The following is a 15469-nucleotide window of genomic DNA, read 5'->3' as shown; positions in this document are numbered from 1 at the left end:
ACTTAGTGTGAACAGGGTTCTGTTCTCATGGTTTTTGGTTAGCTGGTATTCTTTTACTGTTATCATGACACACCTGTAAATATTAATCAAGTTGTTGTGGATAAACAAGAACCAAATAGTAATTCATCCTTTTGTTCTTAAAGTAGGAGCTTAATAACTAATTGTAACCATCCTTTTTTAACTTTATGATTGTTAATAGCAGAAGGAATTGTAGATATTTTTTATCTCAGGTAACATATGGTTTCTTTTGTTTTACATAACTAAGTTTTCTTCATTGTATCATCCGTGTTACACAATATGTGAATAAATGAAGTGAAGTTGTTCTCAATTCAACATCATCTTCGTTGCAGTGCAGCTGAAGAAAGTAATACTTTTGTCACCAAAAGTGCAGATTTGTTGTTTGTTTACAAGCATATGTATCACCTTTTTTATTGCTTTCATATTAGCTGAGTAGATGTGCTTGTTATGCAGGAAAAGGTAATACAAATGAAATTGAAGAGCAGGAGTTTATTGATATATTTTAAAGGAAACTATGAAATGAGAATTACAGGAATGATATGTAAATTATTTATGAAAACTATTTTGTCTCTCCTCTTTTTATAAATGTTAAGAGTGCTAAGTCATAATAGCATCTTATACAAACTACATTAGATTTGATTAATGTACCTGTGACAAAATATATTTTTAATTTTTGTATGATTCTCTGATTGCATAATGAAATGTTTTTTTCCCAGGCTATTAATGCAGAGGAAGAGCTGTTGGAGATAGTTTTGTCTCCATTTACAGTCCTTCAGCAAATGCTTGCTGTTACTGATCCTCTGGATAAACTGTGGCACACAGCGTTAGAATTTCATGAATTGTATGAAAAATGGTACTACGGTAAGTTAGAAAACATTGTAAGGAGGACTGATGACCCTGTAGTTTGGTCCCTTTATCCCTCAGACCAACCAACCATTCTCAGGATTTTGGAAGGAAAAGTCTTAAAAAGTGTATGATCATCACATTTATCTTTAAAACTCATGAAAAAATTTCATATTTTATTGATATGATTTGTTGTAGTTGAAAACAGTGTAGAGTTTCATGGAAAATCTGGGATGGAATGTGATATCTGTTTGATAACATATCACTATTCACGAAAGTAAAAAAGTGTCTGACCAGCAGACAAGTATGTGGAAAGGAAAAAACTACTTCTTTAAACCAAATTTTTCTCCTTAGCTAACAACAGCTCATTTCCAGACTAGCTGCAGTGACCTGGGCATTCCGCTTCCTCGTGGAAAGTGACAGTTCTTGTGAGTGGCGGGGCGTGCGGGCTCCACCTGAGCCTGTGTCGTCAGCATATTGAGCAAGGTGGCACTCGGGGATGACCGGCATATCAATGACATAATATATTTATGCTGGGCATTCGCCGAGCAAGGTGGCACTCGGGGATGACCGGCATATCATTGACATAATATATTTATGCTGGGCATTCGCCAATTATGGGGCTTTTGTGGCGTTGTCCCTAAGATAAGCACTTTGGTTTTACTTTCTTCTCACTTATCTGCTGCTCGTTATTCTCTGTTTCTAAATAATAATTCTAATTCTAAATAAAATTTATACTCTTATAACAATATGGAAAGCTACTCATCACACAGAGGAGGCACTGAGTCACAGGCAGGCATAATGAAATATTAAGGTTCTTCCTTAGGATTGAATATTTTTCTTACCTCCTCAAATTAAGTCATTTGGCAGATTACTGAGTTTTTATTTTATCCTGACAAAAGACGCCATAATTTGTAAAGGAACATAGCGTTTATGGAAGCCAGATTGCAGCTGTAAGCTCTAGTTGAGAAGGAAGAGTGACATCGTTGTAGCCTATTGATGATGTTAATCAGTATGTACATTGAACAAGCAGTAAAGGGAACTAAAGAAAAAATTGGAGAGGTTGAAGTTCAGGAAGAAATAAAAAATTGAGGTGTTGCCAGTGACATTGTAGTTCTGTCAGAGACAGCAAAGGAGTTGGAAGAACAGTTGGACACAATGGATAGTATCTTCAAAAGATATTATAAAATGAGCAGCAACAAGAGTAAAACAAAGGTAATGGAATGTAACTGAATTAAATCAGGTGATACTGAGGGATTAGATTAAGAAATGAGACAGTAAAAGTTGTTGTTAAGCTGAGGTATTTGGGAAGCTAAATATCTGATAATGGCTGAAGTAGAGGAGATACAACGCAGATTGGCTACCACAAGGAGAACATTTATGAAAAATAGGAATTTGTTAACATAGTATATGTATTTGAGGGTTGGGAAGTCTTTTCTGAAGTACTTATCTGGAGTGAAACATGAATGATAAGTAGGTCAAACAAGAAGGGAATAGAAGTTTTTGAAACATGGTGCTACAAAAGAATGCTGAAGATTACATGGCTAGAGCAAGTAAATAACAAGGGGGGATTGAACTGATTGGGAGAGGAGAGACATTTATGGCACATCCCAAAAGAATGGATCAGTTGTTAGAACACATCCTCAGACATCATGGTATGGTCATTTAGTACTGGAGGGAAGTGTGAGTAATAAAAATTGTGGAGGGAGACCATAGCTTGAATAAAGTAAGCAGTTCCAAATTGATGTAACATACAGCAGTTAAGCAGAGATGAAGAGGCTTGCAGAGTATAGACTAGCGTGGACAGCTCCTTACGAACCTTTCACTGGACTGAACATTATACAAAAAGCAAACTTAAATCTCTAACATCTATTATGCAAACCATACACATACCAATAAAGGCCTACTATAAATGTGAAGTATATATGCTGTGGGTCTTGAAAGATTTTTTTGCTATAGATATGTTAGAGCATATAGCAGGAGGAGTTATGAAGAAACAAAAAAGGGTTATATCAGTACCCTTGTTTTCACTGGTATGATCACAAAAATTGACAATGAGTGCTGACCACTTACCCCTCCAAGTCTGCTTCCTGTGATGCCTCTGGGCGAGGATGATATGGAGATCAGTCAGTACCTTTGGGCCTCCAGAATCTGTTAAAATGGAGTGCGGTCAAAAGTAGCTGGTACTACCACTCAAGATTATCAAAACACTGCTTTCTGTGTTCTGGTGCCCATTAAGGACAGCTATGCCTAAAATTCTAAGGTATCTCCTTCGACAACTTTGAATGCTTTATGACTTATTTTCCTACCGGAAGAGATAAGAATGGGCCAAAGAAACAATCCAATAGTTGAAGTACAGCTCTCAAATTTTACTGTATTTTCCAATTCTTTTACGTTTTCTGTCATTGCCTGTACAATATCAGTGCTGCAAGGGTCCTGCTGTGCAGTGCTCTTGAACTGTGGACCAACTTCTCATTCATGGATTTTGATCCGCAGTGTCGATGATGCTGAAAGTGACTTTTTCTTCAGTCTAGTGGAATAACACAGTTAGAGAAGTTAACTCAATGTATTTCCTCTAACAGGCAGTCCTAACTTTTCTGATTGAACAACTTAACATAGCCTGGCTAGATGTTTGCATGACTACATCTTACAAGAGTCTATGGACAATTTTTTTGAATAAAATGTGAAAATAAGTTATTATCTTTTGTTGATGATTGCTTTGACATCATGGTGGTGAGGTATGCTGTATGCCCTTCACTCGTGACTCCATGGAGCAAACGATTCCACACAACAGGTGTAAGTGCCACTCTGCAGCCTTTGTTGCTGACAGTGCAGGATGTATACAATTCCAATCTGCACCAAAAACGTCCAGAAAGTGATGTGCTTCAAACTTACTAACTACCTTAACCCACATTTGTCTTTTGTTGTTATCCCTCAAACGCAAAAATGAATACCTTCATTGTGAATTTTTTGCTAGAGTCTTGACATTGGGAGATGCATTATATGCTACACTTTAAATCAACATAAGCTGCAGGAATTATCATAGTCCTGTAACTGTCAACATTACCAACATTCTGTTAGTAATTTTTAAATCTTATTGAAATAGTTGCTTATACTGCAAGAGTCACCACATTCTTCCTTATTGTTAGTTAATGTAGTGCATTTTGGGATATCACTGACAGTCTAATGCGTGTTTGTTTATATTTAATACAGTGCCACTTTTTGTCTTTAAGAAAAGTTGTTAGTAATTAAAAACTGGGAAGTCAGTTTTAAGAGTTCAATAGGAATCCAGTTTCAAACGAAGAAGAGAGACCAGATGGGTGGAAACTGTTATAGCCGTGAGCGACCTACGAGCACTGCAAGGCAGGGAATGGAGACGCGAAGCCACCAGGTGGGAACCCGTTGGAGGTATCGCTAACAATGAACAGACAGGGCAGATGAGCAAGTAGGGGTTGACAGACACTACGACCGACCGGGACACAACACGAGACAAGCAAGCAAGGACTGAGGCGATAAACACGGCAGGACAACAACAACACAGGAACACTCCAAACAATGCCAGTATGTATCTCAACACACGGAACTGGAATGCAGTACGGCCGAGATGCACACACGAACTACTGCGAGTACCAGACTGCCAGGGTAGCGTCGTGCGGCCGCCTAAATACGTGACTGTGGGATACGCAATTAGCCAAGCACTTCATGCGGTACGGAGAGTGGTGCCCTCACATGGCGAGGCTCACAGCGCAGGCATGTGCTGGAATACGGAGACCCCTATTGGGGATCCAGGTTCATACCCTGTAGTGTGCATTCAAACTTCCACACTTTCCAACATCAGATCCCTCCCCCTGCAACTTGTTCGTAGGGGTGAAAATGCCCTGGATGGCTCTATGGTGGATGGAAGGAGGGAACAGAGGGAGACCACGTGCCGTCGACTGCCAACACCGAGTAATTAGGGCAGTCCGTGGATTCCATCAAAATGCCACCAGAGGGCAGGGCATTGCATAGCACCTCCAATCCCCGTTGATGTGGGAAGGAGTGCTGGCACGACTGTGGGAGCCGTCAACCATTAGGCCGACTTGAAGGCCTTGTGCATGCGAGAAGGAGGCAGGGGGTTGGGGGACACGAGTTCCACGAAGGGGTACGAGGCCGGAGGCAGTTATGGTGGCAGCACTCGAGCCCCCTCTGTATCTGTACCGACATCACAGGCCATCCATTGGTTGCAACTACTGTGACGGCAGTCCGAGCAGCCTTGTCCCCATATGAGCAGGCTCACACTGCCGTGCCCAATGTGTAGTGCTGAGAGGGTTGGAAGCGGGGCTCAGAAGCTGGCGGTGTCCGAAGATGGAGCAGGGTCCACGGTTGCCGCCCGTGGAGGGGTTTCGCCAGACGATGATCATCAATGAGAGTGGTGCAATAAGTGCTCACGAATAAAATGAGGGCCGACATCGTGGCAGAGTATTCGACTGCTTTTGTCAGCTGTTGTGTAAATGTCCTCAACAGTCGTTCTGCTGTGCCATTGTAGGATGGATGGAATGGAGGGGTATGGATGTGTTTGATACCGTTGGCCTCACAGAATGTGTGGAAGGAGGCTGCTGTGAATTGGGGGCCATTATTGGAGACCAAGGTACGAGGCAGGCCTTCGATGGTGAAAAGCTGAGACAAGGCCACGAGTGTGCCATCAGTCGTAGTGGACGCCACGTGCACCTTATACAGGGATCTGGATTGTGTATCCACAATGAGTAACCACATCAATGCCAAGAACGGGCCCATAAAATCGAGATGGATGTGGTCCCAGGGCCGGCAAGGCATGGACTAGGGTGCAAACGATTGCAAAGTGCTGGTCTGGTGACGCGCGCACACCGTGCACCAACAGACCAGGCAGTCAATATCACCATCGATCCTGGGCCAGTACACATGTTGGCAAGCCAATGCCTTCGTACAGAACATCCCCAGTGTCCATGGTGTAGCAAGCATAGGACGCGAAGGCAGAAATTGGATGGGATGATCACCTAATGGGCCAACAGAAGGACACCCACGTCAACCTAGAGGCTGTGTGAGAGGTGCCACCAGGGACTGAATTCAGTTTTCCACCGGCAAGTCAGATAGGTGGCCAACCCTGGGTCACATAGTGGAGAACCTGCTGCAGAATGGGGTACCGGCATGTGGCAGAGGCAACCTGTGCAGACATGACCGGAAATCCTTCCAGTGCATCTTGGCAGGCCACATCAATGTGAAAGCAGAGGACTTCCTGCTGGTCAAACTTGGGATCAGAGCCCAAGTGGAGATGTGACAAGGCATCTGCATTGGAGGAGGAGGGCTTATATTGGATAACATACGTGTAATTGTGTAAGAAGAGCACACAGCGCTGGAGACATTGAGCAGTTTGCTCTGGTAGGTGTGTGTGTGGGCCCAATAGGGTAACGAAATGTTTGTGATAAGTGAGGGGATTGAACTTCATCCCAAACAAGAAGATGTGAAACTTTTCAACAGCAAACACAATCACCAGGGCCCCTTTCTCAATCTGAGAATAGTTCCTCTGTGCTGGGGATAGCAATGGGCTGTTCTGAGCCATCCTCATTCCTTTGAGCCAGGACTGCCCCAACACCATAGGCCAAAGCATCAGCCACCACAACCAAAGGCACTCCAGAGCTACAGGCATCAGGCAATGGGCTGACTTGAGCATAGTTTTCAATTTGAGAAAAGCTTGATCACAGGCAGGAGACCAGTTGAAAGCCACCCCTTTGTGACACAAGCAATTGAGGGGCTGTGAAATGTCAGGAGCCTGGGGTAAAAACTTGCCCAAAAAAACCTGGTGGTCAGATAAATCCTTGGGGCAGGGAAGGGAGTTGATGGCCACGATGTTGCGATCCGACGGACGAATGCTGTCTTTACTGAGTCAGTGCCCAGGTATTCGACTTCTGGTTGAAAGAAGCTACACTTTTCCATCTGACAGTGTAAGGCTATGACCTCCAGGGTGTGAAATAAGGTACCGAGGTTTTACAAATGCTCGCGGCATGTACGGCCAGTGACCAAGATGCCATCGAGATAATTGACACAAACCAGGATGAGCTGTTTGAGCTGCTCCAGGGACCTCTGGAAAATGGCCGGCGCCAAGGAAATACCAAATGGAAGGTGCTTGTATTTATACAATCCAAAAGTCATGTTGATGACAACGATGTTTTGGGTTTTCTCAACTAAGGTAATTGGTGGTAAGCCTCCACCAGGTCGATCTTAGGGAAGTATTCGCCATGAACGAGATTGGAGAGAAAGTCTTCCTGCTGGGACATGGGATAAGTTTCAATGAGGGACTGTGCATTGATTGTAACTCCGAAACCCCACATAGGTGAAGGGAGCCATAGGGTTTCCTGATCACCACTAATGGGGATGCCCAAGCACTTGCTACCACATGTTCGATGATGCGAGCAGCCTGCAGTTGATCGAGCTCTTGCTTGGCTGCTGGACGAAGGCCACCGGAATGGGTCGAGCCCATAAGAACAGTGGCTGAGCACCTGGCCGGAGAGGAATGTGCTCCTGGAAGTCAAAAGCGCACCCTAAGTCAAACAGAAACAGAGAGGTGTAGGCCGAGCACAGATCATTGAGGTCCTGGAATGGGACGGCAGTCGAAATGATCTTAACTTATCAGAAATTGAGAAGCCAAACAGTGTGAAATCATTGAGGCAAAAATGTTTGAAGCCAAGGGATGGTCAACTACCAGTAGGGTCAGGACTCAGGGAACCTGTTTATAGGTGGCCTGGACTGAGAACTGCTCATGGAGGGTGACAGAACTGTCACTGTACGCGACGAATCGTGAGAGGTGGGAGACAGCTCCAGGCAACCCGCTCATGTATACATCACCAGATTGATTAAGGAGATGGTGGCCCCCATATTGATTTGGAAATGCACATCCGCTTTAAAAATGTGGAGTGTGAGGAACAACTTCCACGTCAATGGGGTGTCCAGTGGAATGACTGATTGCAGCATGTGCGAGCTATCCTGATGTCCCATGCGTAGCGGATGGAGCAGCTGCAACAGACAGATCAGAGATGGCCTTCTTTCTGACAGAGTGTGCACGTCTTCCAGTGATGGGGTGAATCTGCACGATGTGTGGGCAGAAAAGCACCGCAGGCAAGACAGAAGTGACCCACGTGACCACCAGTGAGTGGTGTCCGGCAGCTCCAAAGCCACAGGGAGTTCTGACAAGGAGGAGTCTTGATGACATTTCTCTCTGCAGGCTGTACCGTGCTGACGGTGCGAGGGAGGCCACCTGTGGTCTCGCCATGACACTCTTCTTTCCTGCTTGCGTGATTTCAAAAGAGTGGGGTATGTGCAGCATGTCTTCTAACAAGGGGTTATCAAGTTTCAGTGCAGCTGTGCGGACCTCTGAATCGCATGCCAGTTGAATGCCAGCATCATGAATCGAGGAGTCCACATACGACATCTTGCAATGCTGATTGGTGCAAGGGAAGTGGCATTTGCATCTTGAGACCCTGCAAGTGCATGACACAAGAATGGTATGACTGACTGGGCTGTTTATGGGACTGGTGGTACTCAAGCCGAGATGCCATGGCATTGGGATCACTGATAATAGTTGTTAGTCAAAAGCATACACATTTTCTTAAAGGAGAGAGCCATGGAGTCTGACAATGGTGCCAACTTGCAGAGCAGAAAGAATGTGTCTCGCGATGCCCAGAACTAGAATAATGACCACTGGGAGTCATCTGTGACCTGAAGTGCTGTGAAGTATTGTTTCAGATTATGCAAGTACGTTTCCCAGTCTTCCTTATCATCGTGGCAGGAACTGGGACACCAAGGAGCTGGTGCAATGTGGCATCCCGTGCTGTTACTTTGTCCATCAGCAACTGCAAGGATTGCTGTAAGACGTCTAACTGGTGCTGTTGCTGTTGCATGAGCTGCTGCTGTTGCTCCAGGAGACAAACCAACTTAGCCTCCATACTTTACCTTGTCGCCAATGTTATAGCCACAAGTGACTGGCAAGTGGTGCACGGAAGAGAATGGAGACACAATGCCGCCAGGTGTTGGGGCTGCTGGAGGTATCGCTAACAATGAACAGACAGGACAGACGAGCAAGTAGGAGACGACAGATACTATGACCGACCAGCACACAACACGAGGCAAGCAAGGAAGAACAGAGGTGATAAACACAGTGAGACAACAGTGCAGGAACACTCCAAACAACGATACGTAACTGGAACACAATAAGGCCGAGATTCACACGCGAACTATGGTGAGTATCAGACTGTCAGGGTAGTGCCGCGCGGACACCTAAATACGTGAGCATGGGATATGTGATTGGCCGTGGACTTCACGTGGTACAGAGAGTGGCACACTTGCATGGCGAGGCTGAAGCGCAGGCACGTGCTGGAGTATAGAAATCCCCAGAGGGGGTCCAGGTCCATACCCTCTGGTGCACATTCAACTTCTGCGCCTTCTGTCACCAGAGAAACAGTGCATTGGAGTTCTCTATTAGAGTGATGACTTGACTGTTGTTGTCTTTTGGATAATGAAAAAGGTCAATGCCTCCCTGATGCCTATGTGCACTCTTTTTCTCGTGTTTGGTAGAGTAGTGCTTCCATCAATGAACAAAGCAGGCTGTGAAGTCATCACTGTCTGACCATACCATTTTCGCAGTGGAGCTCCATGCGATCCTGAAGGCACTGGAGTGGATGAATCGTGTTCAGGGCAATTGATTTCTCCTCTGCTCTGATTCTCTTAGTGCCTTACAATCATTTTAGAATCTCTACCCAACTGAGGAGATGGTCCAGCTGTTATATGACCAACTGTATTTGCTCCAATGGCAGGGTAAGGAAGTGTCCTTCTGCTGGGTGCCTGGTCATGTAGGAATATGGGGCAATGAACAGGCCGATCGGGCTGCCAAGGAAGCCTGCAGAGAGCAGGATGTGGTCCAGTGTCCTATTCCCTTGCAGTCTGTCATTTCTGCACTCCACAAGAAGTGCACGGAGTTGTGGGAGGAAGAATGGCTGGCGGTGATGGCCAATAAACTGTGGTTGGTAAAGTCAACAACTTGGCCGTGTCGTTCCTCCTGCCAGTCACTCAGGCGGGAAGAAGTGACCCTCACGCATCTTCAGACCGGGCACTGTCCTCTCACATGTAGCTTTCTATTACGGCAGGAGGATCCACCGTTTTGTGATGCTTGTGGTGTGCACATCTCTGTCCGCCACATTTTAACAGACTACATTTTATACCGTGATGCAAGGGCAGAAGCACAAGCTGTTGGGGATCTGCCCTGTGTTTTAGCTAATGATGAGATGTGTGTGTCTAGGGTTTTAAAGTTTTGTGATGTGTCTGGACTCTGGCCTAAACTTTTAGGCTGGAGATTTTTGTGTACTACACAGTGGCTTGCTCCTCCCTTTTTCCTTGCGGTCAGCCAGCCACTTCTATCTGCCATATTGTTTTAGCTCCCTCTACCACTTTCTTCCTGTGTTGTCCACGTTTTACTGCTGGCGGCATGCTTCGTCCCACACTTCGGTGTGGGTAGCCCCATATTTTTCCACAGTTGTTACCTGTGTTTTACGTTCTGTTTTATCTTACTCTTCTGAGTCTTTTCTTGACACCCATCTCAATCTGTTACTGAGCGGGCACTGAAGACCTTGCCGTTGTGCACCCGTACAACCCTCTGCATCCACCATTCGTCCATACGTTACAAACCCAATGTGCTGCTACCAGTGTCAGTATTACTACCACACTCGAATGTCCTGTTGAAACGAGGCCAACTGTGTTACTTTTGGTAAGGATGCTCGTTAGGACGATTGCTCACCTCCTTCCTGCTGTATCAATTGCAATGGCAATTATCCAGACTCATCCTGAGAATGTCCCATATATCTATATGAGGGGGCCATCCAGGAGATCCAGATAAGGGAAAAGTGCTTTATGCTGTCGCTTACAAGTTGTTGGCAAGTCAAAAACCATGCATTTTCCTGTCTGGCACTTACAGTACCATTCTTGCTACATCTCGCTCCACGAACAACATGGCAACACAGACTTGCAACCTCAAATTCAGCTCCGTGGTTGTAAAATCATCCAGTGTTACAGTAGCATCACCATATCCTTCTCCTCTAGCTGTGCAACAAGCCACCAAATCTTCTCCTCCAGTGGTGAAATCAGCTGCTACACAACCAGCAGCCCGGAAAATTCAGAAGGAATACTCATCTGGGCAACAAACATCTGAGTCTTCATCTGCCAACCACAAAGGCTCCAAGAAATTAAACAAAGGCAAATGGTCTTCTCTTCTGCTGACTCAGACCCTCTTCAACAGTGTCTCTGTTTCATTGATATGCAATGCCAACCGTTTTTCTGTCTTGGACCCAGTGAGGATGCCGACGCCTCTGTAGATCTTATGAAACAGGATCCTCCAGGCTCTGCACCCTGTAGGTTGGCACTCAGCAGTTACTGAGGTGACAGCCCTTAATTTTTTCTTTCCTGCCCTTTCCCCATCATGACTCTCCTCCACTGGAATGTTTGTGGCATTAGATCCGATGAGAAGGACTCGCAGCTACTCTTGGAATCACAGCGTCCACTTGTTTTCGTCCTCCAGAAAACTAAATTGTGTCCTTGCAAGTGCTTTGACCTCTTCCGTAACACTGCTCAGTATTGACAGCAGAGCTCTTTTCCCTGTATCAGGCCACATGTACATCCAGCGACACAGGCTTTTCAATTGTTTCATCTGCTTCGATTCTCTCAGTGTCCTCCAGAACATCTGGGCACTGTACACAGTTCACCTCCTAGTGCGGTGGGACCAAAAAAGCTTCCTGCTCACTCTTGAGGGAGCCATTGTGATATTTATGTGGGTCCCTGATCACGTTGGTCTGGCAGGAAATAAGGCTGCTGATGCTGCTGCCAGTGGCCCACTATTCTTCCATTTCTCCGATGATCTCTGTGTTGCTGTCTGTCAGCAGGTGGTGGCTTGTCTTCCCTTCACGGGAACAAGCTCCAGCAAATTAAACCTCTTCCAGAAGCTTGGCCTACCTCCTCTCGGGCCTCTCACATGAAGAGATCATTTTAGCCAGGTTGCATATTGGACACTCATTTTAACCATTGCCATTTGTTAAGTGGTGAACCTCCAGTGCTCATTTTCATGAATGTTTGACAGTTCGCCATTTCCTGACCAAATGCCCCCCCCCCCCCCATTTTTAACCAGTTACATACTGTTGTTTGTTTGCCGCCTAAGTTATCAGCCATTTTAGCGAATGACGCAAGGTCTTTCGACCACATTCTACTCTTTACGCATTGTAGAAATATGGCAAAGGACATTTAATCTTTAGTTCGGCACTTCTATTGTCTCTATGGTGTATTTCGTTGAACTTTCTAAAAGAGGAAGTCCCTGTTCTAAGTTCTCTATCTTTCCATCTGTTGGGTTTAATGAGTAGTCGCGTTTAATTCCATTTCATATTAGTATTCTAAGCTTCTGACATGGGCGCATATGTCCCTTTCTTTTCTTTTTTTTCTTTTTCTTTTTTTTTTTTCGGCCTAAAACAAATCAAACCATCCATTTGCCAGGGGTGGTCAGGGCATGGCCTTGTGTTGAACCACTGAGGCAGGGCTGACTGATTGTGGGTGTAGGCATGGCAGTTCTGGATGGCGTGTTCAATGGCAGCATCAAGCCCATGCCAATACACATGATGTTGCACAGTAGCTGTCATTCTCTACATTCCCCAATGTGCAGTTTGGAGAAGATAGAATATTTTGGGGGTGGAATGTGGGGAATATTTTGGGAATGGAATATGGGAGTAATAACGACGTGGCATTCAGCAATGTCTGAAGCCAACAAGATGATCCCTTCAGCAACATTAAGCCGGTGCTGTAAGGAAAAATAAGTGCACCATTCCGGATGGTGTCTTTAGGCAAGAGTTCTGGGCAACACCGCTGTCCAGCAGATGACACTGCGCAGAGGAGAGTTTCAAGGGCCATTTGCTTTGCTACTTCATACGTCATAATCAGAAATTTGTCAGGCATGTGACACAGGTTTGTATTGAAGGGAAAATACAGCATTTCATGCCCATCAAATTCAGCATATGATGCTCACAGCAATCGGGAAAGTGTGTCTGCATTGGAGTGCTTTCTGATGGGCAAATAATGGATCTAATAGGTGTATTTATTGAGGTACAAGTGTAGCAGGTTAAACCTCCAGATACCTTATATGATAGCCAAATTTTTCCTTCCCAATTTACAAATAATTCTGCTGTGATGCATCTAATATTCTAGATGGTGTTGCAGTGGGCTGTTCTGTGCTATTTGCTTACTTGTGGGACAGCACAGCACAAACACCACAGTCCAATGCATCTGTGGTTGGCATCAGGTGCATGCTGGGATGGAACATTGCTACACAAGGGAGGTTTTTAAGTTGAATGAGAGGTTTCTGGCACCTTGATTAAGTTGCACAAGATATCTTTGAAATATTGCGGGAGGGCTTGCAACCCAAAATGGCAACCTGTTATAACAATACATTGTGAATGGCATATTAAGCATTAAAAACTGTTTCATCTCATCATTTACAGGCAGTTGAAAGTAGGCATCAGTGAAATCTATCTTTGAAAAATAAGAAGGGGTAATGATAATGGGTGACACACGGGCTTCAAGGAGAGTCAGCATTATGTGATGTTTCGGCTCAAGTATACCAGGTTAGTCGGCATAGTAGAGTGGTGTGCTTGGGCTCGTTGTTTTCCCCTACAGTAGCAGCTTAGTTACAGTGGAGAGATGGATTCCACAACACTGTATGTTCCTCGTAGAGATATTCTGTAAAAATGCAGACTCTCTGACCACCACTCAGAGGAAGTTCCATCTCCAGTTCAACATTCCACGTAATGGTGCAATTCCACCTTGCAGTACCATTCTGCTATGAGTTAAGAAGTTTTGCAAGGCAGGTTCTGCACTGAAGAAAAAACTGAGAGGTAATGCAGTGATGGCTGTGTCACCTGAAAATGTTCAAGTTGTGCATCATGCAATTTGACAGAGCCACAACCAATCTATGAGACTACACACACAGTTATCAAATTCGTCCGTGTGATGCATTTTACACTGTCTAAATCTTCATCCCTAAACAATTGTGGTGGTTCAGGAGTTGAAGCCTCAAGATTTTGTGAGAAGGAGATGTTTTGCTGAAGCAATGAAAGAGATGTTGGAGGAGAACCTGGAATTGTGATTTTAATGTCATATGAGGCTCGTTTTTATCTAAGTGAAAGTGTTAATACACAAAACAGTTGTTATTGGTCTCTAAACAACCTTCAGCAACTGCACGAATACACACTGTAACGCGGTTACACTGTAAGGTGGATTCAAGAAATTTGGTGTCATAGGGCCTTATTTTAGAAGAAACTGGGAGAGCCATCACCGTGAACTGGGAGTGATATTTGACTTCACATGATTTTCTCATCCCAGCTCCATCACCATGACATAAATTGTTAAAATGTTTGGTGCAACAGCTCACACTTTCTGTAAGCGTGTCAGAAGAAAGGCGGTTGTTTCCAGGGAAAGTCATATCTGATGAGATATTGACTGGCTGCCCTGCTCTACAGACTGTACTCTACTTGACTTTTCCTTGTGGGGCTTCCTCAAGAATGTAGTGTGCATCTGTAAGTCATGTACTGTGCTTCAATTAAAGGATACCATCGAGTGACAGAGTCATGCTATACCCCGTAAAATATCAGAGAGAGTGACAAACTATGCGCAGAGGGTCGACGAGTGTGCTGAAGAAGAGGGCTGGTACTTAAAGGACATTATCTTTCACAAATATTATATGAATGTGCAGTTTCTGTCAAAATTAACATATAAAATGTGAACTGTTATTCATTGTGTATCTTTTGAAATAAGATAAGTGCTATATCTTAAAATGTCACTGTGTCTTATAAATTCAAAAACTGTCACGCAGCACTAACTCTCCCTGTAGATTAAGAATGATGCAATAGATACATACAGCCAGCAAAGAAGAAGGAGTAAATCATGTAATGTTCTGTGTAAGAAGTTGTCAACAGAAATTAGTTCATAAATTCCTAAATTTGCTTGTGAAATTGAATTGTGAACTATTAATTTGCTTGAGTACATTATGACTTTCCAGAGATGCAGAAGTTTAGAGATCAATATGTAATCGTTTAAGCTATACTGTGTTGGAATTAATAAATAATATAGGAAATTTTGTGTTTTATATACTGCAAGAACAATTTAAACAATCCAAAAGTCTGTTTTGAATTGGTTTACAATGCAAAAGAATGGAAAGTAGGAAGACGGAGAAGAAGAAGCTTTTATAAAACTAAAGCATTGTTATGATAACAGAAAGTCCTAGGTGAAATACGCATAGTGCAAGGAGGTAATGTAACAATTCATCGAATAGTTGAGAAATGCTTAGTAGTCAATAGACACAAACAAGTCTGATGAATCCTTCTTCAGAGCTATAAAGTGCACTTAAACACCAATAATTAGTCTTGCCAAGGCTGTGGGAGTAAGTGTTTGGGTGTCTGTGTGGTTGTGTGTGAATGCTAGTGCTTGAATGCTAGTGTGAATGCTAGTGCTTGAATGCTAGTGTGAATGCTGTTTTCTATTACGTGTTACTGTGCTCCACACATCAATCTGCTGT

General features: G+C 44.2%; 1 protein-coding gene across 1 annotated transcript in view; it reads left to right on the top strand.

The window, feature by feature from the left end:
* LOC126163202 (dynein axonemal heavy chain 3) overlaps positions 1 to 15469 on the top strand; it is a 1221238-nt gene that overhangs the window by 200838 nt on the left and 1004931 nt on the right. Inside the window, exon 13 of the mRNA XM_049920156.1 lies at positions 735 to 879. Coding sequence (XP_049776113.1) covers positions 735 to 879 — 145 coding nt within the window. The remainder of the gene's footprint in view (positions 1 to 734; positions 880 to 15469) is intronic.

Source organism: Schistocerca cancellata, chromosome 2 (assembly GCF_023864275.1).
Source record: "Schistocerca cancellata isolate TAMUIC-IGC-003103 chromosome 2, iqSchCanc2.1, whole genome shotgun sequence".
Classification (NCBI taxonomy): domain Eukaryota; kingdom Metazoa; phylum Arthropoda; class Insecta; order Orthoptera; family Acrididae; genus Schistocerca; species Schistocerca cancellata.
The sequence above is the reverse complement of the archived record's forward strand: the minus strand, read 5'-3'. Positions and strand labels throughout refer to the sequence as shown.